The 25,719-nt window shown below is 36.8% G+C and overlaps 1 protein-coding gene across 1 annotated transcript in view; it reads right to left on the bottom strand.

The window, feature by feature from the left end:
• VMP1 (vacuole membrane protein 1) overlaps window positions 1-18,627 on the bottom strand; it is a 120,718-nt gene extending 102,091 nt beyond the window's left edge. Inside the window, exons 1-4 of the mRNA XM_007947861.2 lie at window positions 18,546-18,627; window positions 10,406-10,541; window positions 9,257-9,347; window positions 8,168-8,278 (exon numbers count right to left, since the gene is read on the bottom strand). Of these exons, the coding sequence (XP_007946052.1) occupies window positions 8,168-8,278; window positions 9,257-9,347; window positions 10,406-10,541; window positions 18,546-18,621 (414 nt within the window). The 5' untranslated portion in view covers window positions 18,622-18,627. The remainder of the gene's footprint in view (window positions 1-8,167; window positions 8,279-9,256; window positions 9,348-10,405; window positions 10,542-18,545) is intronic.
• Between the last annotated feature and the right edge of the window lie 7,092 nt (window positions 18,628-25,719).

The following is a 25,719-nucleotide window of genomic DNA, read 5'->3' as shown; positions in this document are numbered from 1 at the left end:
TTCAAACCCACCAGCCACTCCTCGGAAGGAAGGTTGGGCAATCCTACTTCCGTAGTGATACTGCCTCGGAAACCCAAGGAGGGGTCGCTATGAGTCGGGACTGACTCGACGGCAAAACAGCAACAACAACAACACCCTTAATTTACCACTCAGGGGGGAAAAAAAAACATGTTGTTGTAACAAACAAAAACATTTTTAGCAGCTTAAACAACAGAATTTATTTCTCCCTTACTCTAAATCAAGGAGTTCTGATAGCACAATGGTTAAAGCATTTGGCTGCTAAGCAAAAGGTTAGTCGTTTGAACCCACAGGCCACTCTGTGAGGGAAAGATGAGACAGTCTGCTTCCTTAAAGATTTACAGCCTTGGAAACTCTACAGGGCAGTTTTACTCAGTCTGACAGGGTCCCTATGAGACTCAATTGACTCGAAGGCAGTGGGTTTGTTTTTTTTTTTTGGTTTACTCTACATCACAGACTGAAAAAGGATTCTGCTTATTGTAATTACTCAGAGATTCAAGCTTTACCTTGAAACATCAAAGGAGTAGGAGAAAGAACATGACAAACCTTGAAGCTTCTGCAGGAACAACAGCTAACATTTATGCTCACGTTTGGATGGCAAAAGCAAGAGGGTGGAGATGCAAAATCTTCACACAGGTACGGGTACCGAAGAAAAATACATCAAATAATGTATTTTTTAAAAAAAGAATTGACTTTAGGTAGTACCATTGTTCTGGTTACCTAGTGCCGCTCTGACAAGGATATACCAAATATGAGATGGCTTGAATAAACAGGAGTTTATTCTCTTACAGTTTGGAGGCTTTAAGTCTGAGTTGAAAGTGCCAGGCTCTAGGGGTTGGGTGAAAGCCCCTCAATCTTGGGCTTCAGCTCTGCCTCCCGTTCCTGGCCCACTGAAGCTAGAGGCTTTTCTTCACTCAGCTACTGGCTGCTGAGGCTGACAAACCCAAGGTTGACAAGTGAAAAGGCACAGTCCCCATATTACCAAACCACACGGCAGGCCATTAATTCAAGTCTATTAAAAGTCCCAAGATCGGCAGAGCATGGCAGGCTGCTGAACAATGACATGGTTACATGCAGGGTTCAAACGTGCCATAAGCTAGAGACCGTTCCCCAAGGCTTCTCCTTATATACAGGAAGCAGACCACATCCTAAGGCAGCTACTCACAGTAGATTCCACCATGGAGTTGATTACCAGTCTCATCATGGGGAATACTACATCCAGTTGCCCAGCCACTTAACCAGGCCCAGCCAAGTTGACACACAAACTTAACCACCACAATCACTATGATGACAATGATGATGAAGAAGACAATGGTGGTGGTTGTTATTATTACTATTACTAATTAACCTCTTGTGATCTGACTTCCTTCCCACCCAATCTACTGAAAATTAAAGAACTGTGACATTTTTAGTTTGCCTTTTGCTTTAGTTGTCTGACATGCTTTTTTGTAATTGTTCCTTCCACTTTATTCTTGCTATTATGCCAAGGAAATCCTAGAAGGAAAGTCTGTGTCTAAATAAAAAGATCTAGGAACTAATCTGGTCAAATGCAAATGACATATGCTGGGACTCTATATTTCTTTTGAACTTTAATAGACTGCTCCCAAGCTTCTACATGGTAAATTTGTTTTCTATATTGCTTTTCATCCATTCTGATCCTGTAGTCTAAGAAGTGTTCTTTTGATAAAATCTAACACTCATTCATGATAAAAATTTTCAGCAAACCAGGAATAGATGTTTTTGAAAAAGAACACTTACATAAAATCTACAGCTAATATCACACTTAATGGTGAAAAACTACATGCTTTCCCTCTAAAACAAAGCAAGGATGCCCCATCTCACCTTTCCTCCTAAAAAATCACAGTAGAAGTCCTAGCTAATGCAGTAAGACAAGAAAAGGAAATAAAAAATGTACAGATTGGTAAGGAAAAAATAAAACTGCTCTCAGATGACATGACTGTCTATGTAGAAAATCAAAAAGAATAATAAAAAAAATTCCTAGAAGTAATAAATTATTATAGCAAGATATAGGACACAAGGTTAATATACAAAGTCAACCACTTTTGTATATGCCAGCAATGAACAACTGGAATTTGAAATTAAGACAATCTAACTACAGACAGATAAAAATACACCATGCTTGTGGATAAGAAGACTCAATATAGGTATAAGTTCTTCCCAAATGGATCCACAGATTCAACTATTTCAAGTAAAGTGCCACCAAGTCTATGGATATCTATTAACTAATCCCAAAATTTACATGGAAAAGCAAAAGACCCAAAATAGCCAACACTATACTGAAGAACAAAGTCAGAAGACTGACACTACCCACATTCAAGACTAATTATAATGCTACCGTACAGGTAGTCCGAGTTACAACAGGATTCGGTTAAAAAGACTCTAAGTTGGTTCTGACATAAGTTTTTTTTTTTTTTTTTTCATTATTATTGCCTTTTATTATCAATAGCTTTATAAATCTGATTTCTGAATATCTGAGAATGGTAACATAAACAAATTACCTGCTAAAACCCTGTATGTTTTGCATACTAACAATAAGATGTACACACACACACACACACACACAAAGTTATAAGTGCAGTTCATCATAACTCGAATGTATCTAAGTCAGGGACTACCTGTAATTAAGACAGTGTGATACTGGTGAAAGAAAAGACAAAGAGATCAATAGAATGGAATAAAGAAGCCCAGAAACAAACCTACACAAATAGAGTCAACAATGTTTGACAAAGAAGCAAAGGCAATTCAACTGAAAAAGTCTTTTTCTACATATGATGCTAGAAAAACTGGATGTTCACATGCAAAAACAACAAAAAAGAAGGTAGACACTGACCTTATAAGCTTTCACAAAAATTAACTCAAGATCATTGACCAAAATGTAAAATAGAAAACTATAAAACTTATGGAAGACAACACAGGAGAAAATCTAGATGATGTTGGGTTTGGCAATGACTTCTTAGATATTACACCAAAAGCATGATTCATGAAAAGTAAAAGCTGATAAGCTAGACTTAATTAAAATTAAAAACTTCTGCTCTGCAAAGAACACTATTAAAAAAATGCAAAGACAAGCCACACACAGGAAGAAAACATCTGGAAAACACTTATCTGATAGAGAATTTGCATCCAAAATAAACCTGCTGCAAAAAGGGCAAGGAGGCCACATCTCCTGACCTCCTCTAACCTCACAAGAGGAAGACAGAATCACTATCAGTAACCCAAGGCCTATTACTGCAAGGCCAGACATGCTGCCTCCCTCCAGCCCTTTTCACCAACCATTCCTCCCAAAGCACCCACCACCTCTCTCCTGGGTTCGATAATTCACTGCAGTGGCCACACAGAACTCACAGATTACGGGGTTTATTAGGGAAGCACCAGGCAACAATTCAAGTTCAGGAAAAACACTCAGTCTCTCTCCCAGCCCACAGTCTTCTCTCCTGACAGTCTCTCACAGTCTCTCTCCCAACAGTGAGTGTCCCTCGGTGTCTCACTCAGCAATGCGTGTCTCTTTCAGCAACACATCTTCCTCAGCCAGCAGTCAGAGAGAGTTCTGCCTCTAGGAGGCCTCCTTTTGAGCTTGGCAGAGCAGCCAAACCAACCAATCAGAACAGAATTCTAAGCACCTGAGAGTGAGTCTCCCATAACATTGCGTTGTGCCTCACCCAACAGAAGTAACCCAGGTGGATAACATTTACAATCAGGAGCTCCTCAGTTGCTCATTCCATCACTGAGTTTACAATGACTTATGGGTAGAAAAGCCATACTAAGTAATTTACTACACTGCTCCTGCACATGAGTGTCTATAGCAGCTTTATTTGTAATTGCCAAAAACTGGAAGCAACCAAGTTCTTCTTCAGAAGGTGAATGGATGAACAAGCTATAGTACATCTATCAAAAACCCAAAATCCACTGCTGTCAAGTTGGTTCTGACTTATAGTGACCCTACAGGACAGTGTAGAAATGCCCCACAGTTTCCAAGGCTATGAATCTTTATGGAAGCAGACTGCCACACCTTTCTCCCCCGGAGCAGTTGGTGGTTCGAAAGGCTGACCTTTCACTTAGCAGTCACATGCTTAACCACTGCACCATCAGGGTGCCTAATATCCATGCAATAGAATATTATTCAGCAATAAAAAGAAATGGCCTATCAAGCCACAAAAAGATACAAGAGGAACCTTAAATGCATATTGTTAAACGAAATCAGTCAGTCAGAAAAGGCAAAACTATAGAGACAGTAAAAAGATCCAGTGGTTGCTGAGAGGTTGGGGAAGAAAGGAGGATAAAAAGAGCACAGGGAAATTTTAGGGCAATAAAACTATTCTATATGACACTGTAATGGTATATGACATTATGAATTTGACAATGCCCATAGACTTACTTGTAAAACAAAGAGTGAATCCTGTTGTAAATTATGGACTTTAGTTAACAATATTATGTTATCAACATTCGTTTTCCAATTATAACAACATACCACACTAATACAAGATGTTAATGACAGGGGAAATTGTACGTGTGGGTAAGACATAGATGAGGGGATATATGGCAAATCCTGACTGCTAAGCAGAAGGTTGGCGGTTCAAACCCACCAGCTGCTCCATGGAAGGAAGATGTGGCAATCTACTTCCATAAAAATTTCAGCCTTGGAAACCCAATGGCGTCGCTATGAGTCGGAATCAACTTGATAGCAATTGAGTTTGTTTGTTTTTTGGTGTACCATATGCTCAATAGGAGCTCTGGTAGCATAGTGCCTAAGGCACTTGACTGCTAACCAGAAAGCTGGTGGTTCAAATCCACCAGCCACTCCTTGGAAGGAAGGTTGGGCAATCTACTTCTGTAGTGATACTGCCTCGGCAACCCAAGGAGGGGTCGCTATGAGTCTGGTCCGACTCAATGGCACATAACAACAACAACATATGCTCAATGTTTCTGCAAACCTAAAACTCTCTAAAAATAATTTATTGTTGAGGTGTGTGTGAAGTGTTCCTAATCCTTTATAAATCTCACTCCTTCTCCCACCTATGCACTGGCATCATCAACCACCTGGATCAGGTGAAGATCTTGCTTACCATGCAATATAATTACCATATCCCTTTCCATTTCTCTTTTCAGATACTTATAATATGTAATGTATGAACAAATGAACACATAACTGTTTTATATTCAGTTAATGGTATGAATATCTACTGAATCATTCAAGTCAGAGACCAACAGTTATATATAACTCCGCCTCTCACACTAAATCGGCATCACACCCTTGACTGTATCTCTAAAATTTCTCTCAAATTTGTCTGGTTCCATTCTAACACTACTGCTATCCCAGCCACTCTTTACAATTATCACAGATCTATGCCATCATTTGTTTTCCTTCTGCTTGACTTAGTATACTAAGTTTTGTTTTTAAATAAATATCCCTTTTGCTTCATACTTCCTGCCACTTCCACAGAAGCCTACGTCTCTCATCAGCACTATCCCAACTGACCTTTCGGTCCATCTTCTCTCCTGTCTTCAATCTATCTCACACACTATAGGCAGAATTGTACCTTCATAAAGTGCAGACCTAGTTCCTTTACTTTTATGTAACTTTAAGGCACTGAAAGACTTCTAAACGCCACTCACACACACTTTTTTTTTTTCAAATTTAGCTAAAGCTGAAATGGCAGCTTGATTCACCTTGGACTCCAGTTACTTATCAGCAGTAATAATGCCATAAAGGTTTTATATAACTTTTACATATAACACATTTCAGAAATTCCTTTGTTTTATCTTCATACTTGCTAAATTGGTATAATATATACAGTACTGAGTGGAATGTTGCCCAGAGATACCTCCCTTCAAATAGCTCTTTTAGAATTCTTTCTAAAAGGGTGAAATTGTAAAAATGGCTACTCACATTCCATTAATCTTGCACACTGATCAAGTGCAGAAATAACTAATTTATGGCAATGTGACTTTATTTTTTACCCCAAAACCAATTTTGTAATAAACTCTTATTTGTATGCTTATAAATCTTTTACTCTCGGAAGGAAGGTTGGGCAATCTATTCCGTCATGATACCACCTCGGAAACCCAAGGAGGGGTCACTATGAGTCAGGTCCGACTCGACAGCACATAACAACAAATCTTTTACTAGATACATGAATCAATAGAATCAGAATAATAAAGCCTTCAACATGAAGGCAATTTATAAATACCTATAAATTTAAATGTTTCTGATGGATATGAAAAAAAACAGGAAAAAAAGCTTATGAGATTTCCATGTTACAAATTTCTTTATTCTGATTTTCTGTGTTTTTAAGGCTCATTACAATCTGCCATCTGGGTTGAATTTTAGGCGCTTCTTAATTAATCCAATACTATAAATGCTACAAGTTTTTCATCTGCTTTTTCACAGGAATCTCACAGGGCAGGTCTAGACAAGAACAGAAAGGCATCTTGTAATCTGTAATTTCTTCCCTATCCCTTCTGTCTCAACTTCTACCAATGGATGCAGTGGTATGCTTCTAAGAAGGTATATATTAGAGTAACACTAATAAGGGTTACCACCTTAGCCCCTATCTGGTCTAAAATGAGCAAGCAAACATGAACAAAATTCTAAAATCCCATTAAACTTGGAGAAGTTATATATTATAGATTAATTCCCATTATTCAGACTATTAATTCAACACCCTTCTGAGCCAAGCAATCATTCCTTAATACTTTCCATACCTACTTTAGAGATGAAGTGATAGCACAGAGGCTGTAAGAAGCTACAGTGGTGAACTTAATTAGCCAACAGTAAAGCTGAATGTCATCCTTTCAACCTGTTTTTCTCCCAGTCAAGATCAATCTGTTTTCTACTAAGTAACTGCTCTCTGGCATTCAGCCCACACTTGCATGATCCTGAGAGTAAGGACCTTTTTGTGCCTGTGTCTTACTGCCACAACATAGTCCCAGGCCTGTTATCATTTCAGTATATATATGACTATTCAAAGGAAGATTTGTATTCTCTTTTAACTGTTCTGGTTACCTAGTGCTGCTCTGACAAGAATGTACCACAAATGGGATGGCTTAAACAAACAGGAGTTTATTCTTAAAGTTTGGAGGGTTTAAGTCCAGGTTCTAAGTGCCAGGCTCTAGGGGCTGGGTGAAAGCCCCTCAACTTTGGGTCCAGCTCTGCCTCCTGCTCCTGGCCCACTGGAGCTAGAGGCGTTTCTTCACTCAGACAGCTGCTGGCTGCTGAGGCTGAGAAGCCCCAAGGTTGACAAGTTAAAAGGCACAGTCCCGATGTTACCAAACCACATAGCAGGCCATTAACTTAAGTCCTAAGGTCGGCAGGGCATAGCAGGCTGCTGAGCAACAGCACAGCTACTTGCAGGGTCCAAGCTTGCCACAGGCTAGAGACCATTCTCAAAGCTTCTCCTTATATACAGGAAGCAGACCACATTCCCAAAGGCAGCTACTCAGCTGCTTGTGGTAGATTCCACCATGGAGCTGACTGCCAGTCTCATCATGGGGAATAACTACCACCAGCTGCCCAACCATTCAACCAGGCCCAGCCAAGTTGACACACAAACATAACCATCACATTAACTAAGTTAAAATTTTTTTTTTCTAGGAGCAGAATTTTTATGCTTTGGTTCAAAAGGTTTTAAGAAAGAATTTAGTTCTATATACTTAATATTTCATCGATTCCTGTTAATAAGAATCCTAAAATAACCAAATATGTACATGGTGTTTGAGACTATGATGGAAGACACTCTCATCCCTGAAGCACCTTCGCTGTTGCTGATGAACAGAAAAAGCAAACCGTTCAAATTCATCCTAATCCTTATGAGTAATTTTTTTACATTTAAATAACTTCAGTTATTAAAATGACAATTGCATGAGCAAGAGAATCATTATTCTAAAATCTGAAGTAAAAAAAAAAAATGACCTGCCTCAAGTAATTTAATAAACTCATTTGCCTAAGGGTTTCTTTTTCTTCCTAAGTCCTCAATCTAAAAGGAAAAACAGAATTCTAAATCAACTTAAAGTGTTAACTTAGGAACTAGAAATTAAATATAAATTTTAGAAGTTTAACTTTTGAAAAAGCACTGATTATAAGATAGAAAACCTTCTTCAGTTGTGCTTATTAAAAGAAAGTAATTCTTACCAGATAAAGCAGAAAGGTATGCAGTCCTGTTCCAAGCCCAACAGAAGACAAAATTCCCAAGCCTATCCAGTAGGCATATAAAAGAAATTGTTTCTCTATACGTTGCACATACTGGAAAACAAGAGTGAAAAACAAATTGAGTTCTCTAAAAAGAAATAGAGTATTTAAAAACTACAATCGAAATAAAATAGAAGTTTCAAATAGGAAGAAAGCATTAATGTCAAAAGTCTATTGAAGAGGCCTAATTCTTTCATTAATGTGCAATGCCAGAGACAGGCAAAAAATGTGTGCATCTAATTGGAATAAAGATTTGTTTCTAAATTTTTAAAGACCCACTACTGTGCTGACAACATTTACAGGACAAAAGCAAGTTACTAATAAGAAAATAAAAAAGAGAAAAAGAATTTTGAAAGTTACAAAAACTTCATTTAAAAAAACACTAACAATAAACAGTGCTTAAACAGTAGTTATTTACATAATGTTTTTGAATAGAATATATTTTTGGGTAATCAACCCAAAATGAGAATGAAATTATTTTTGTATATTTAAAACTAAGATGTAATTGTTTTTCAAACAAAAGCAAACCTAAAGGAACCTTTAGAATGTTCACTGGGAGATGGACTTTTTAGAAGAATTTTAGATTTATTTCCAGATTCCAAGTTTGGCAAGTAAAAGTCAGCAAGACAGTTCACTACAAGCTCTTAATAACACACACAGCTTTCTTAAAAATATAAAAAAGAAATGCACTTAAAACTATACATAAAACTCTGGCTAGATTAAAATGCTTTAAAATATGAACTATAATTTCAGAACCATTTGCTATTAGAATACATTGATGTTTTATTGTTTTAACAAACGATATTGACAAATGTTCTTTTTTCCCCTTGTAATGTTATACTTACAGACTATAGGCAAATGAACTTGCCTCTCTGACATTAAGGGTAACAGTTGCAAGATGAATTAGAAGACAAAACTAAGCCTAAATATGTTGAAGGTAGAATTTCTGTGAAACCTACAACATCCCCATTTTTGAATTATTTGGGACTAGGGAAGGTACACGAATACAAACTTAGTTCTGGAACCTCTTACCTGTTGATGTGCTCCTTCAACATAATACGTAGCTATAAGCACAGCAAGCAGCAGTAAAAAAGACACCACAATGTTTTGACGATGCCATAATCTTAAAGGTAAATGAAAAAAATAGATGAATATCTGATTGCAATCTCATTTTCAGGATTCATAACTCTCAAAACAATTTGCTGAAGCACTGAGCTCCTCAGAAGAATCAGTTCTTTCCAGGCTGAGCTTTGAAACCTTTTGTATGTAAACACTGTAACACTATGGCCTCTGAGGGAGTGGGAAGCAGAGGGAGGTCATGGGAAGGCACATGCCACAGAACCCAATTTCTTATTATAAATCTCACCAAAGTCATTCCCTCACACAAAGACTCATCTCAATTGCACCACAATTTCTAATTTGGAGAAGCATTATAGTGTAATAAAAAAAAAGCACTGGCCTTTATACCAGAGGACCTGGGTCAGAGCTCCTTAAACATTTGCACTTTGAGCAAGTCACTTAACCAACGATTAAGTTTCTTATCTTTAATGTCATAATAATCACAGACTTATTTCATTTTCTTCAAAGAGTTGATGAAAGGATCAAAGGAACAGAAAAGTGTTAGAAAATGCTTTATAAACTCTAAAGTACAATATTGTTAACATATAGATAATAACTTGGAAGGACAAGCCAGAAAATGATAAGGCATATGAAAGTTCAACTTGCTCTTTATGATATTTGAAATAGGGCTTACAAGTTCTAAGTTTAAGGAGAGAACACAGTTCCATGGTAAACTCCTCTTCACTGGCTTAAACTAGCAATAAAAGTGCCACGTATCCTGAACCTTGTCCTGCTAAAGAATTAGTGTAATTAATAGACACAGGCCTGATTTCTCCTAAAAGTGAAGCCAGGAGAAAAAAAACTCATTTTCAGTGTTCTTTCTTTGCATAGAAGATTCAACATTAGACAGTAGTCGGCTGTAACAATACAGTGGGCAACCAGCAATACGTCTACCTCATTTATTTATCTTCAAACTATAGAAAACAAGAACACATTATTCCCATCACAGTATTTTAAATTTAATCAATCCATTTGGATAGAAAAGATGGCAGGGGATGGGAGATTGGTGAGGCATTCTTAAATTAGTAAAGTTTATAGAAAATGTAATAGAAGATTCTTTACTTTGAGGTCCATTCCTTCAAGATTACTAGGATTTCCAGAAAAAAATACTGCAAGGTAATAAGTGGCTGTCTCCACAACACAATATTCTGCCTTTCTTCTCGCTCCCTCCTCTTCTTTTCATTTACTGAAGAGGGGTCTGAAAAACAACAGTGTAGAAGTTAAAATAGAATTTTTAACAATTTAAGCTTATTCTTCTGACTTTCAAAATTCACCTACCTTTCCACATCTGAAAGGCCACATATAAACTATATGTTTATATGTTTAAACATGTTCAAATAACATGTTTCACATTTAGGTCAAGTACTAACCAGACATCACCCCTTCTCCAGAGAAGGCAACTCTTAGAACACAATTCTAATTAATTAACAGAGATGGCCCAATACAAGTGTGACTGAAATCTATAATAGAAATCCAAGAATTGTTGTATGTCCCTACAACTAAAGTGTTCATGGCAATTGATTTACCTGTGTATCTGCCTACCTCTTCCCTGGCAGGTCATTATTATTGTAGATGGTGTTGGAGAGGAATGGTACAATTGTACTAGTGCTTAGATGCATATAGTATGAATACAGAATTTTACCCATGTCCTAGCTAACCACTCATGGCATGTTCTAGAACTCTAGGAAGCTGTTAACTAGTCTAGCTTCAGCAACATCTAGTGGCTTAGCAAGGAGAAGAATTTTCATAGTAGCTACTTTTTAATCACTGTTACCTAGAAAACAATTGAGGCAAAAAAGGTTTGACCTTTGCCACTTCCTTGAACTGAAGGATATGAGACCATTACATAGAAGGTGTTCTAAAGGAATGATACTGAGATTCCAGCAGTTGAATTTGAGGTAGAACTACAGATTCTGGGAAGATGATGAGTCTGGACTAATTGCTTCTTCCCTACTTCATTGTTAAAACACGAGCTCTACTCCTGTACATAACTAGCATAAATCTAAATGGGTCCAACTTTTTGAAGGGCAATTTTGCATCTTATCATAGAGCAAAGTGGTTCAGAGCTCAAAAGGAGGAGGCAAGCTACTTAGTTCCAAATCCTGGCCCTGTCACCTACCCAGTCATGTGACTTTAGGCAAGTTCGTGAACCTTTCTGTGCCTCAATTTTCTCATCCATAAAATGAAGGTAACAACGGTACTTTAAACTTTTAGAGTAAGTACTATTGTAATGATTAATATAATTACATTACAATGTAGTCATTGTAATGATTAAAGGAAATAATATATGTAAAACTCTCAGAAGAGTTTGACAGTAAGTATCAAATTAAAATTAGCTATTATTTTCTTCTATCAAAATTACAAATACACATACACTATGACCCAGTAATTGCATTTCTAGGAATGTATTTTACAGACATACTCTTACACAAGTAGAATGACTTTTATGTACAAGTTTACTCACTGCAGCATTATTTTTAATAGAGAAGGATTATAAACAACTTAAATATTATCCATAAGGACAGAGGCATGATTAAATAAAGTATGGTACACTCGTGCAATAGAATACCATGCAGCAATAATAAAAAAAAAGAAGTAAGTTCTTCAAGTAATTATAGTATCTCTAAGAAATATTAAGGGGGAAAAAAAAAACATGATACAGAAGAATGTGAAATGTTAATATACTGAAACCTGTGATAGCTGCCTTGTTTTCCAGGTCTCACAAGTTGGTTTTTTGTTGTTGTTTTTTTTTTTTTTGTCTTTGACAGGGTACGACCTACCACTTTTCTATTGCTATTAGTGCAAAATATGTGAGTTTTCCTTCTCTGACAGGTTTCCATCATACAGATGTTCTGGCTTTCACAGATTTTACTTTATTAATGTAAAATTCAGGAAGAGGAAGAATATATAAATGTATGTGCTTTCTGAAAGGAAAAAATAATGCACAAAAGCTCCCAATGGGAAGAGACTATGATGTAGGCAATACCTATTCCTGAATTCTAAAAATGATTAATGCAACTACTGGCAGATACATAAGTAGACAAACTGAATGATAAGGTATGTCTGGGCAAAAGGGAATATACTCATGATCATATGTAAGGTTAGCAGATGATATTTCTACATATGTTATTTGTTTGTGCTGTAAAAATGTCCATATAAATAGAACTAACAGAGGGCAAAGTTATGGTAACTTCTTACCAACTGCCAAGCACCCCGAAGGAACGAGTTGTTGGACTTATGGGCTTGAGACTATGGTCATGGGAGACATCAAGCTCAATTGGCATAACATACTACACAAAAACACGGTTCTACACCCCAGTTTAGTGAGGAGTGACTGGGGTCTTAAAAGCTTACAAGTGGCCATTTAGATGCAACAATTAGTCTCTCCTTGGCCAGAGCAAAGAAGAATGAAGGAAACCAAAGAAGCAGGGAACAATCACTCCAAGGGTCTAGTGGACTGCATGAACCTCAGCCTATATGATCATGAGACCAAAAGAACTAGTGGTACCCGACCACCACTGTCAAACACTCAGCAAGAGAGATCCAGAAAAGAGAGAGAAAAATGTGGAACAAAACTCAAAATGATAAAATAAGAGCAGGCTTACTTGTCTGATAAAGCCAGGCGAAACCCCTGAGACTATGGCCCCTAGTCACCCTTCAGGCCTAGAACTGAACTCACTCCTGTGGCTTCCAGCCAAACAGACAAACATATAGGTGAACATCTACACCAGGTAGGTATACTCCTTAGAACCATCAATCATGGGAGATCAGAAGGGCAGTATCTGCACAGGGAGATAGTTCAGAGGGCAGGAATGAAGGACATAGAGAAAAGTTATCCACAAGGAGGAAGTAGGAAGAAAGCTATTACATTATGGGGATTGCAATCAATGTCATGACACAAAATGTATATGAAATGCTGTATGGAAAATGAATTTGCTGTGTAAACTTTCACCCAAATCACAATTTAAAAAAAAAAAGTTTAATGAAATGCTTGATGACAACTTCACCATCTTGAAAACTTTAAGGGGTGGAGGAGAAACAATGACTCCGTATAAAATGTGTATGTCTTAATTCCAATATATTTCCTATAATGAGCCATTCAAACAAAATAAAAAGCACTAAATGATGGTTTACAGAATCTTTGAGTTGAACTCAAGGTGAAACAGTGTAAAATTTACTGAAGAACAAAGTAACTCAGGTCAATGCAGGAAAATGTCTTCTTGGTAGACAATGTAATGAATAAAATAACATAAATTTCTATTTCAGAGAGCTTGCACTTCTTCCAATAAAGATAATTTCCATGAAACCATTCTGGAATATTATTTGCAATGCTTTTGAAATGGAAAGCAATTTAGAGGTTAAAAAGAAAACCATTAAAATTAGCAGAAAATAAAATTCTTTCATTTTCTTTTCAACACACAAAGTTTCTATTTTAATCATCTATCTCAATGAAAGTCTTAATTTTCAGGATGAAAGAATGAATAAAGCAAGGATGGTTCAACATAACGTCATCCACCACATAAATAAAACAAATGAAAAGAATCACATGATGATATCAATCGATGCAGAGAAGGCATTTGATAAAATCCAACGCCCATTCCTGATCAAAATTCTCAGCAAAACAGGAATAGAAAGGACGTTCCTTAACATAATAAAGGGCATATATGCAAAACCAACAGCTAACATTATTCTCAATGGACAGAGACTGAAACCATCCCCCTTGCAAACAGGAACCAAACAAGGATGCCCTCTATCACCACTTCTATTCAACATTGTACTGGAAGTCCTAGCCAGGGCCATAAGGCAAGAAAGGGAAATCAAAGGCATACAAATTGGTAAGTAAGAAGTCAAACTATCCCTATTTGCTGATGATATGATCCTATACCCAGAAAACCACAAGAATCAGTCAAAAATCTACTGGAACTAATTGAGAGATTTAGCATCATGGCAAGATACAAGATCAACATCCAAAAATCAGTTGGATGCCACTACACCAGCAAAGAGATTGCTGGAAAAGAAACAAGGAACTCAATACCATTAACAATAGCTACCGAAAAAATAAAATACTTGGGAATAAATCTTACCAGGGACACAAAAGACCTGTACAAAGAAAACTACAAAAGACTACTTCAAGAAACCGTAAGACATCTACATAAATGGAACAACACATCATGCTTGTAGATAGGAAGATTGACTGCTGTGAAAATGTCAGTTCTACCCAAAGCAATCTATACATTCAATCCCAATCCAGATCCCATTAACATTCTTTAAGGATATGAAAAAAAAAACAATCACTAACTTTATAAGGAAAGAAAAGAGACTTCAGATAAGTAAAGCATTATTGAAGAAGAACAAAGTATGAGGTCTCACACTCCCAGATTTTATAATCTACTATACAGCCACAGTAATCAAAACTGCCTGGTGTTGGTATGACAGAAACATAGACCAATGGAATAGAATTGAGAACCCAAAAATAGATCCATCGACCTATGGTCAGCTGATCTTTGACAAAGTGCCAAAATCCATTAAATGGGGAAAAGATGGTCTCTTTAACAAATGGTGCTGGCAAAACTGGATATTCATTTGCTGAAAAATGAAACAAGATCTATACCTTACGAGAGCCATAACAAGAACAGACATGCACACTCTTGTTCATTGCAGCACTATTTACAATAGTCAAAAGATGGAAAAAACCTAGGTGTCCATCAACTGAGGAATGGATAACCAAACTATGGTATATACACACAATGGAATACTATGCAACCCTAAAGAATAACGTAGAAACTGCAAAACACCATGTAACATGGATGAACTTGGAAGACATTATGCTGAGTGAAGTAAGTCAATCACAGAAAAACAAATATCATATTAGTTCATCATCGTAAAAGTCAAAGAAAGATTTACATATGGAAGGAAATTTTCTTTGTTGGTTACCAGAGGTGGGGTGGAGAGGGGAAGGAACACTGTTAGATAGGTAGAGATAAGTACTGATTTGCATGAAGAGAAGGGCAATGCACCAAATGTGAGTGATCAACATGGTGGCACTGAGGAAGAGGAAGACAGAGGTACACGGGAGGTGCAGACAACAAAGATGAACCCTTTCGCACATACAGTACTGTGTTGTCAATGAAGGCAACCATGGGTATACAGGTGGATAGATGGGTAGATAGGCTGAAATATTAGGTGTATATATGCAGCGGGAAGGAGCTCTGGTGGTGTAGTGCCTAAGGCACTTGACTGCTAACCAGAAGGCTGGCGGTTCAAACCCACCAGCCATTCCTCAGAAGGAAGGTTGGGCAATCCACTTCCGTAGTGATACTGCCTTGGAAACCCAAGGAGGGGTCGCTATGAGTCGGATCTGACTCCATGGCAGTAGTTGCGTAGCGTTGTATGCAGCGGGTTTTTACCCAAGATCATGTATAGGGTTGGCAGATAATGGTTCTACAAGTGTATTTGTATGTTCTGTAAGAATTCTCAGGTATAGAGTAGAGCTGACAAGGGACAAGGTTGTAGTCACTTCTTGGTCACAGTCAGCTACCCAGAGGGAGCAAGAAGTTGAACCTGTGGGCTTGGGACCATAGGCGCCGGGGACATCAAGCTCAACTGACGTAACATACTACACAAAACATTGTTCCACTTCCTACTTTGGCGAGTAGCGACTGGGATCTAAATAGCTTGCAAGCAGCCATCTAGATGCAACGATGGGTCTCTCCTCGTCCAGAGCAAAGAATGAGGAAAACCAAAGATTCATGGAAACAATTAGTCCAAGTGACTGGTACACTATGAGATCCGCAGCCTATATGACTATGAAGCCACAAGAACTAGATGGTGCCTGGCTACCACTGTCAACCACTCAGAGGGAGATCTATGTGGGAGATCCTGGATAGAGAAGGACGACAAAGTGGAACAAAACTCAAAATCATTTGGGAAAAAAAAAAGGGGGACCAGGTTTGCTGGTCTGATAGAGCCTGGTGGAACCACTGAGACTATGTCCCCTAGCTGCCCTTCAGGTCTAGAATTGAACCCACACCTGTGGCTTCCAGCCAAACAGAAGACAGGCATATGAGGTGAATATTTACCTGAGATAGATACACTCTTTGGAGGGAACAATTATGGGAGAAAGAAGGGCTGTTTATGCACAGGGAGACCGCTCAGGGGACAGGAGTGCATGGAGAGACGGATACAGATAAGAGGTAACTATCGGGAGGATGTGGGAGGGGAACTGTTGCATTGGGGTAAACTGCAGTCAATGTCATGAGACAGAGTGTGTGTGAACTGCTGTATGGAAAGTGAATTTGCTCTGTAAACTTTCACCCAAATCACAATTAAAAAAAAAAATCTGTACCTCACACCATATACAAAAACTAACTTCAGATGGATCAAAGACTTAAATATGAAACTTGAAACTGTAAAGTTCCTCAAGGAAAAACTAGGGGCAAATTTAGGGGCTTTAATATATGGCATAAATAGACAATCAAGCATAACCCAAAATGCACAAACAGCAGAAGAGAAATTAGATGAATGGGACCTTCCAAAAATTAAATTTTTATGTGCTTCCAAAGACTTCTCCAAAAGAGTCAAAAGAGAACCTACAGATTGGGAAAAAATATTTGGCAATGACATATCTGACAAGGGACTTATCTCTAGAATTTATAAAAAACTCCCACACCTCAATAACAAAAAGACAAATAATCCAATTAAAAAATGGGTAGAAGACATGAAAACACTTCATGAAGGAGGATATTCAGGCAGTCAACAAACATACGAAGAAATGCTCACAACCATTAGCCATTAGAGAGATGCAAATCTAAACAACGAGATACCATCTTGCTCCAGCACTAGTAGCAAAGTTCAACAAGACAGAAAATAATAAATGATGGCAAGGATGTGGAGAGATTAGGACTCTCATACTGCTGGTGGGACTGTCAAATGGTACAGCCACTGTGGAAAGCAGTATGGCAATTCCTGAAAAAGTTGGAAACAGAAATACCATTTGACCCAGCCATTCCTTTACTAGGTATATATCTTATATATAAGGTGGACAGGCTGAACTGTTAGGTATGTCTACGTAGGGGGGAGTGTGCCCAAGACGATGTACAGGGTTGGCAGACAATGGTTCTACAAGTGTATTGGTATGTTCTGTAAGGATCCCCAGATATATAGTAGAGCTGACAAGGGACAAGGTTGTAGTCACTTCTTGGCCACAGCCAGCTACCCAGAAGGAGCAAGTAGTTGGACCAGTGGGCTCGGGACTATGGTCGCAGGAGACATCAAGCTCAAGTGGCATAACATACTACACAAAAACACTGTTCCACCTCCTACTTTGGTGAGTAGTGACTGGGATCTTAAAAGCTTGCAGGTGTCCATCTAGATTCAACAGTGGATTTTCTCTGTAAACTTTCATCCAAATCACAATACAATTAAAAAAAGAGAAAAAGAATGAATAAAGAGTCAAATATACTAAAACTTATTACAAATTCCAAATTTGCTTAAAATACAGAAATTTATTCATCTCAAACTAAAATTCTAAAATAAATCTACAATAATCACATTGTTAACTTCTTTTTGAGAACTGTGTATTTAGGAATAGTGTAATAAGTAAATTCATAATCTGCCTCTAAAGTTAAAAACTGGCATAATAAAACTGAGCACCGAACACAGCCAATTAAATACTCATCATACCATAAGGTTAACAAGTAATAACTGCTGATGTGATTGTAGCTGGCTGCTTCTGTATCAGTGTAAAAAAAATCATTTTATAGGCTCTGACCATAATTTAACTACTATGAAGATATTAACAAAAGATAATATTAGAAATACAGGTAGTCCCCAACTCAGGACATATTCAAGTTATGGCAAACCACACATATTGCCATTTGTTGCTTTTTTTTTTTTTTTGGTATATCTTATTGTTAATTGAAACATGTAATTTGCTGATATCATTCTCAAATGTTCAATTTTATGATTTACTGTTCAGTGTGCCAGATTTATTTATAAAGCTACTGACAATAAAAGGTAGTAATAATGAAAACTTAAAAAAAGGAAAAAAAAGTATTTGACTTATATCAGAACTGACTTACAATGGAGTCATAGGAATGGAACCCATCATAAATCAAGGATTACTTATATTTCTATTTTATTCCAATGAAAAGTATATCCTTTGAACCAGTAGATCTCCTCCCTCCACACCATCATACTTTACCTGTGAAGTTTCCATTATGTTGCTCTTTGTTCATTGCTGTATGTCTCTGGTCACAACTTTTTCCATTCTCTGCCATTTCATAGATTAGTTAATTCTTGAGAAGCTAAAAAAATAGGAGGGGGGGAAACTCAGCCATATGTTTTATATTCATATTTTGAAGCTGAAACTGAATACAGGAATAACATGGCATTAACTCCCCACACGCTATTTGTATAATGTGCTTATACCTGTCTTTTTAAATTTATTTTTTGCTGTTGTTGAGAATATACACAGCAAAACACATACCGATTCAACAATTTCTACATATACAATTCAGTGAAAGTGATTACATTCTTCCAGTTGTGCAACTGTTCTCACACTCCTTTCTGAATTTCTCCTGTCTCACTAACATATATTCACTGCTCCCTAAATTTTCTATCTAATCTCTGGAGCTGCTGTTGTCAACTGCAACCTAAATAGATCTTAAAAATGCACAATGCTAAAGGCAGACATTCTTTACTAGTTAAGATAAACTCTTGTTTTAAGAAGACTTCAGTGATTATTTCTGTTTAAGGTTTAAAGATTATCTCAGGGCAAAAGTTTTGGGGTTCATCCAGCCTTCAGGGCTTCAAAAAGACTGGATTCCATGTGAACTTAAAATTCTATTCTGTATTTCCCCCTCTTGATAGGGAGTCTTTAAAACATTCAGTAATAGTAGCCAGGCACCATCCAGCTCTTCTGGTTTCACAACAAAGGAGGCAACTGTTCATGGAAGCAATTAGCCACACATCCATTCCTTCCTTTTATTCTCAATTCTCTCTCTTCCTCTGCTGTTCCAGGTGACTAGAGACCCAACTGTTGTGCCTGGGATGGCCTCTTGCAAACCCTAGGCAGTACAGAACGAACTAGGAGATAGAACACAAGCACGAAACATATTATCAGCCCAATCAACTGAGATGTCCCAAAATCATGACCCTAAACCTCCAGATCAAGAAACCAAATCCCATGAGGTATCTGGTTGTACATCAGCAGCTGACCTTTTGTTGTTATTACTACTGTAAATGTATCTATCAATCAACTTTTGCCAATTCAGCTTTTTATAAACATTTAACTTATTGGTAACAGTACAGAAAAACTAAAAACAAAACTAACCAAACTCATTGCCATCAAGTCAATTCTGACTCACAGCAACCTCCATTGGGTTTCCAAGGCTGTAAATCTTTACAGAAGTAGACTGCCCCATCTTTCTTCTCCAGAGTGGCTGGTAGGTTTGAACCACTGACCTTCTGGTTAGCAGACAGATGGCTTATCCACTATACTACCAGAGTTCCTTAGAATTCTTACTCCAAAAAAATAAAATAAACAAAAAATAAACTCACTGCCACTGAGTCGATTCTGACTCATAGCAACTCCCTTTGGGTTTCCAAGGCAGTAAATCTTTATGCAAGTAGATTGTCCAGTCTTCCTTGTGCAGAGTGGTTGGTGGGTCTGAACCACTAACTTTCTAGTTGGCAGTCAAATGCTTTAGGCACTATGCCATCAGAGATCCTTTAGAATTCTTACAAGTAGTAAAAACACAAAAGCCATGTAGTTGTAACCCTTTTCCAAATATTCAAAGGATTTTCCATCTTAAAATTTGGAGGGAATTTCTCCACAAGAGGATATCAAGTACTAGTAACTTAAATTATTGATAATGTTAAGGCCTAAAGTCCTTCTAGTTCATGATTTAATATAATACACACTATTCAAATTTTCCAATCTTTCACAGCCCTTTATTATTGGAAAGAAAAGATTTAAATACCAAAGATATCACCAATGGTGACATATATAACGAGGATCACAGAATAGTTTTACTTATGAAACAATTCTACAGAAAAAAAAAATAATATGGGGATAAAACACATTAAATATCTATGTTATGTGTTATATTACAGATATAAATGTTTCTATTTTAAATCACTGTAATACAACATATAAATTGTGCTCATATAATTATTCTACACAAAAACACCAGATTACCTGTGACTGTGAATGTGATTTTTCAGATATTAGTAAAGCAAATCTTCCTACTCAAAAAGGGTCACTTCAAAAAAGGTTACAATCCTGAGTCCTAAATTCAAAACTAAAACTTTCCCAGACTTTTATATAAAGACAATTGATGAGAAAGTCAACATCATCAAAATTAAAACTTCTGTACTTCAAAAGATACCATCTAGAAAGGGAAAAGACAACCCACGGAATGAGAGAAAACATTTGTAAACCATATACTTAATAAGGAACTTGAATCTATAGTATACAAAGAAAATTATAGCTCAATAAGAAGAGGATAATCCAATTAAAAAATGGACAGAGGATCTGAATAGACATTTCTCCTAAGAAGATATACAAATGGACATAAAGCACATGAAAAGATGTTCCACATGATTCTACCAAAGAAATGCAAGTCAAAACCACAATGATACAACTTCACATTCATTAGAATAGCTATAATCAAGACAGATAATAACAAATGTTGGTAAGGATATGAAAAAAGTAGAATCCTCACACATTGCTGGTCGAAATGTAAAACAGTGCGGCTACTTTCAAAAAGTCTGACAGTTCTTCAAAATATTAAACACAAGAGTTAAATGAGTTAACACAGGATCTCACAATTTCACTTCTAGGTATAACCCACTGCTGTCGAGTCAGTTCCGACTCATAGCGACCTCTCCTTGAGCTTCTGAAGTGCTATCACTATGGAAGTAGATTGCCCAACCTTCCTTCTGAGGAGTGGCTGGTGGGTTTGAACCCTCAGGCACTACACCACCAGAGCTCCTCTTCCAGGTATACACCTAAGGAAAAAAAAGTTATGTCCATATAAAATCATGTACACAAATATTCACAGAAGCAGTTTTTTTCTAATAGCCCCAAAGTGGAAATGAATGCCCATGAACTGATAAACAGATATATGAAATGTGGTATATCCATAGAGTGGAAAATTATTCAGATATAAAAAAGAAATGAAGTACTAATTACGTGCTACAACATAGATGAACCTTTGAGAATATGCAGAGGATTACATATTGTATGATTCCAATCATATGTCATGTCCAGAGCAGGCAAACTCATAAAGACAAAATACTTATCAGTGGTTCCCTAGGGTTCCTCATATAAGGAAATGGGGAGTGGCTGCTGCTAATGGGTATTGGGCTTCTTTTTAGGGTGATGAAAATGTTGTAAAATTGATTGTGGTAATAGCTATTTCAATGTGAATATACTAAAAGCCACTGAATTGTATAGTTTAAGTAGTTTAATTTTATGGTAAATGAATTATGACTAAAAAAAAAAAAAAGACGTAAGTCATCAGCTGGAAGTATCAAAACCTGTAATACAGATATAGAAAAACAATGGCATTCTTTGAACTCTAAGAGTCTTTCATTGTCTTTACGCTTAAGAATCTCTCAGTAGCTCCAAGCTTAAGAGTATGCTTATGAAACCAAATCACAATAAAAATAAGAATATGCTTATGACAAAACAGCTCAAATTTTTCTATTTTATCAGCTGATTCAGTGATGGCTCACATTTATGAATTAGGAGGTTATACTATTAATACACCAAACTCAAGAAATCACTGTAAAAGGTATTTGTGTATACTGGTTTGTTAATTCATTCAACAAATATTAACTGAACACTCTGCATGTGCCAGGAATCCTGCTGGACTTATATTCAGCAGGTTAGAAAAGAATATGGTCATGGATCCAATCTTTCTATAAATTAGTTGGTGCTATTTTATTCTCTGACTCAACTCTTAACTCTAATCCCTATTACCAAAATTTATGCCTTGTTTCATTTGTTTTAAATGAAAGGTGTATAAATAGACTATGAACAAAGTATACATTCAGCACTCCAACAGTTTCTTCTTTTAGACATAATTGATTCATAGACACCTGTTTTGTCAATGTAACTTCTCAATAAGCAAGTAAAGATAACAAGAAATAAAGTACACGTTTTCATTAGCACAGATAGCCTGGAGTAGATAATTACAAAATTTAAAGCCAGAAATTCTAGATTTGCTGCTCACTAGTTATGGTACAATGCCTAAGGCATCTGACTGCTACCTGAAAGTTAGCGTTTAAAACCCACCTGCTGCTCTCTGGAAGGAAGATGGGCAATCTACTTCCATAAAGATTCACTGCCTCGGAAACCCAAGGGGGTTGCTATGAGTTGGAACCAACTTGATGACAGTGGGTTTGAATTTGGTTTGTTTTTTTTGTGAATTATGTGATAAAGCAGCTCTGATGGCATGATGGTTAAAGCATTCAGCTGTTAATCGAAAGGTCACTAGTTCAAGTCCACCAGGCACAGAGATATTCTGCTTCCGTAAAGTACAACCCTGGAGACTCTATTGGGCAGTTCTACTCTACCCACCAGCCACTCCTCGGAAGGAAGATGAGGCAATCTACTTCTGTAGTGATACTGCCTCGGAAACCCAAGGAGGGGTCGCTATGAGTCGGGGCCAACTCAACGGCACATAACAACAACAACAACAACTCTATCCTACAACATTACTATGAGCCGGAATCAACTCAATGGCAGTGGGTGGCAGTTATATGATCTTGAGTCAGTCTCATTTTCTCTAGGCTTTTATTTTCCGGATCCACAAATGAAGGCAGTAATTCCCACTTTCAAAAGATTGATGTGAAGATGAAATAGTGTTTGTGTGTCTATGTGCATGCTTGTATATGTATTAAAATAAATGGCAATAAATACATCAAAGGAGTAGGAGGTATAAGAAGCAGTAAACTCAGAACTGCTTATACTAGAAAAACAACTTCACAGCACATGCCCCACTGCTACTACATCAGTGCTGCCACTGTTGTTTATTCAACAAATATTTTTAAAATACCCGGATCTGCAATGGACACTATCTGAAGAACCTCAGTCTGATAGGGAAGTCAGACAAGCACAAGAAATCAAATAGAATGAAATGGGTGCAAAAAAAATTAATAAATTTTATTAGATAGGAAGACTTAGTAGGAAGAAAACAGGTTTCAAAGTTTAAGAGACCTAGGTTCAAATCCAAGCTTTACAAATAATTATTCTATAGGCTTGGAAAAGTTTCTATAGCTCTCTAAACATCAACCTTAATTTGCACAGTAATGGAAGTAACACACCAATATATCGTCTTACCTTTAGTATGAACTAAACATATGCTAGCTATAATGAAGAAGAAGAAAGTAACTGGGAATTCAGATGACAATACATTCAGAAGAGTTCAAAGATGCAGAAAGTTTAATTCTGCAATTTAAACCATACTTCTGTGAAGATGTTATAAAAAGAGACAATGCAGACCAAGCAATTTCCAAAAAAAGAAACACGAAGTAATGTACTGTAAGACTAGAGCTTCATAATAGTTTATGAAATATAAACCTATTCCACAAATCAGTACATTCTGGGTTTTATTAATAAAATCAACTGAGGATGATCGAAATGGAAACAGAACTAGTAATAAAGGAATTAAAGATTTTCTACCTGCCTGTCACTTAATTTGAAGCTATACTTAAGTTCTGTAAATTCTTAAAATTGTGTGTAGGTTCATATTCAGCAAAAGCCTGTAGCAATTCTTTTTTGAGATGAACAGGCATTTACCTAAAGCACAATAAATAAAATGTAGTTAATTTGTGGTAAGAAGATGAATAGGGCTTGTATTATGGGAAAAAAGTTCTAAAGCCTTCCCTTCTGCAAAACATTCTCATTTCCTCCTATTTACTCTTTTCCATAATGTCATCTTCAAGACATAAAAGAGTTTTATCCAAAACAATTTGAGTTCATTTGAGTTCTTACTTATAACAATGGTATTGTGCAATTATCTGAAGTCTCTGCTTTTAAGATATTGCAACAGAAGTTTCATTTGAGCAAATAATGTGTTATTACACAATGTGCTTAAGAAGAAAATAGCCTAACGACATTTCCTTCTCAAAAATTCTCTCTCAAAAACAAAGTAATAGTCCGGAATTTTGTTTTGTAAGAAATAATCTACGGAGCTAAGTTATTTTCTTTTAATCACTCTATTTCTTCACAAGCAAACTAAATTCACAGTCTTAAAAACAACAACTTCTACTGTTCCCAAAAGAAAGAACTATAAAATAAAGGCAAACATTCAAAGTAAAATCAGCTTTTCAGAACCACAGGGATTCTAAATAGTTTAGATTATAATGTACCAAAATTTTTTTGCATTTTAACCTCCACTCAAATCGCCCTGAAAACATCCTTAGTTCCTTTACCCCTCTATTTAACCACACACAGACTGTAAAATTATAAAGGCCCTGAAACCATCTGTTTCTTATGGTGTATCTGTCTGACCAACTGAACATAGCTGAAGAAAAAAAAAAATCATACATCTATACAGCTACTTTCCAACAAATATTTATTAAGTACTCAGTATATGCCAGGCATTATTTGAGATGTCAAATCTCAAACCTTGACTTGTTCTCATTTCTACTAATAAACTATTTCTCACTCTCACAACTATCTAAATTCTTTTCTCTCTTCTCAAACTTCATACTCCACTTCCTCCCTTCTCTCAACCACTGATTTTATTTCATTTCAATATCAAGATATAAAAATCAGAGATTTCTTCAATCTTTCTAGTACACTACTAAGATACATACACCTTTACCCATTAGCCACCGCCTTCTTTTTACAACTAGGGCAGCATCCTCCAGCTACCAAGGGCCATCATGTCAAGATACATTCTGTATCCTCTTTCTCTCACCTTCTCAGGAACTTTGCTCAAGTCTCTCCCATCAATTCTTCCCCATTTATTGTATCATTCTCCAGCAAAGAAGCATGGTCCAGTATACCTCATTTTTAAGTCCTTCTTCATATATTTATTTCTCAAGAGTTGCCTACATATAAGTACAGTCTCCATTTCCTTATCTCCAAATCACTGTTCAAGTCATTTCAATGACTTCTGTCCCAACAAATCAACAGAAATTGCTTTTGTCAAAGTCACCAACGACCTCCATTACATCATACTGGACTTCTTACCTTCACAGAACACAACTAACAACTTCCTCTTTCTTGAAATACTCTTACTCTCCTGGTTCCCATTTCTCAGTAGCTCCTCCAGCTCTACATGCTATTAGGTGCCACTGAGTCAATTTTTACTCACAGTAACCCTACAGGACAGAGTAGGAAACCCCCCCCCCCAAAG

Source organism: Orycteropus afer, unplaced genomic scaffold, assembly GCF_000298275.1.
Source record: "Orycteropus afer afer isolate SDZICR_OR568_19922 unplaced genomic scaffold, OryAfe1.0 scaffold00196, whole genome shotgun sequence".
NCBI lineage: Eukaryota > Metazoa > Chordata > Mammalia > Tubulidentata > Orycteropodidae > Orycteropus > Orycteropus afer.
Note: the sequence above shows the minus strand (reverse complement) of the source record. Positions and strands in the feature narration are given on the sequence as shown.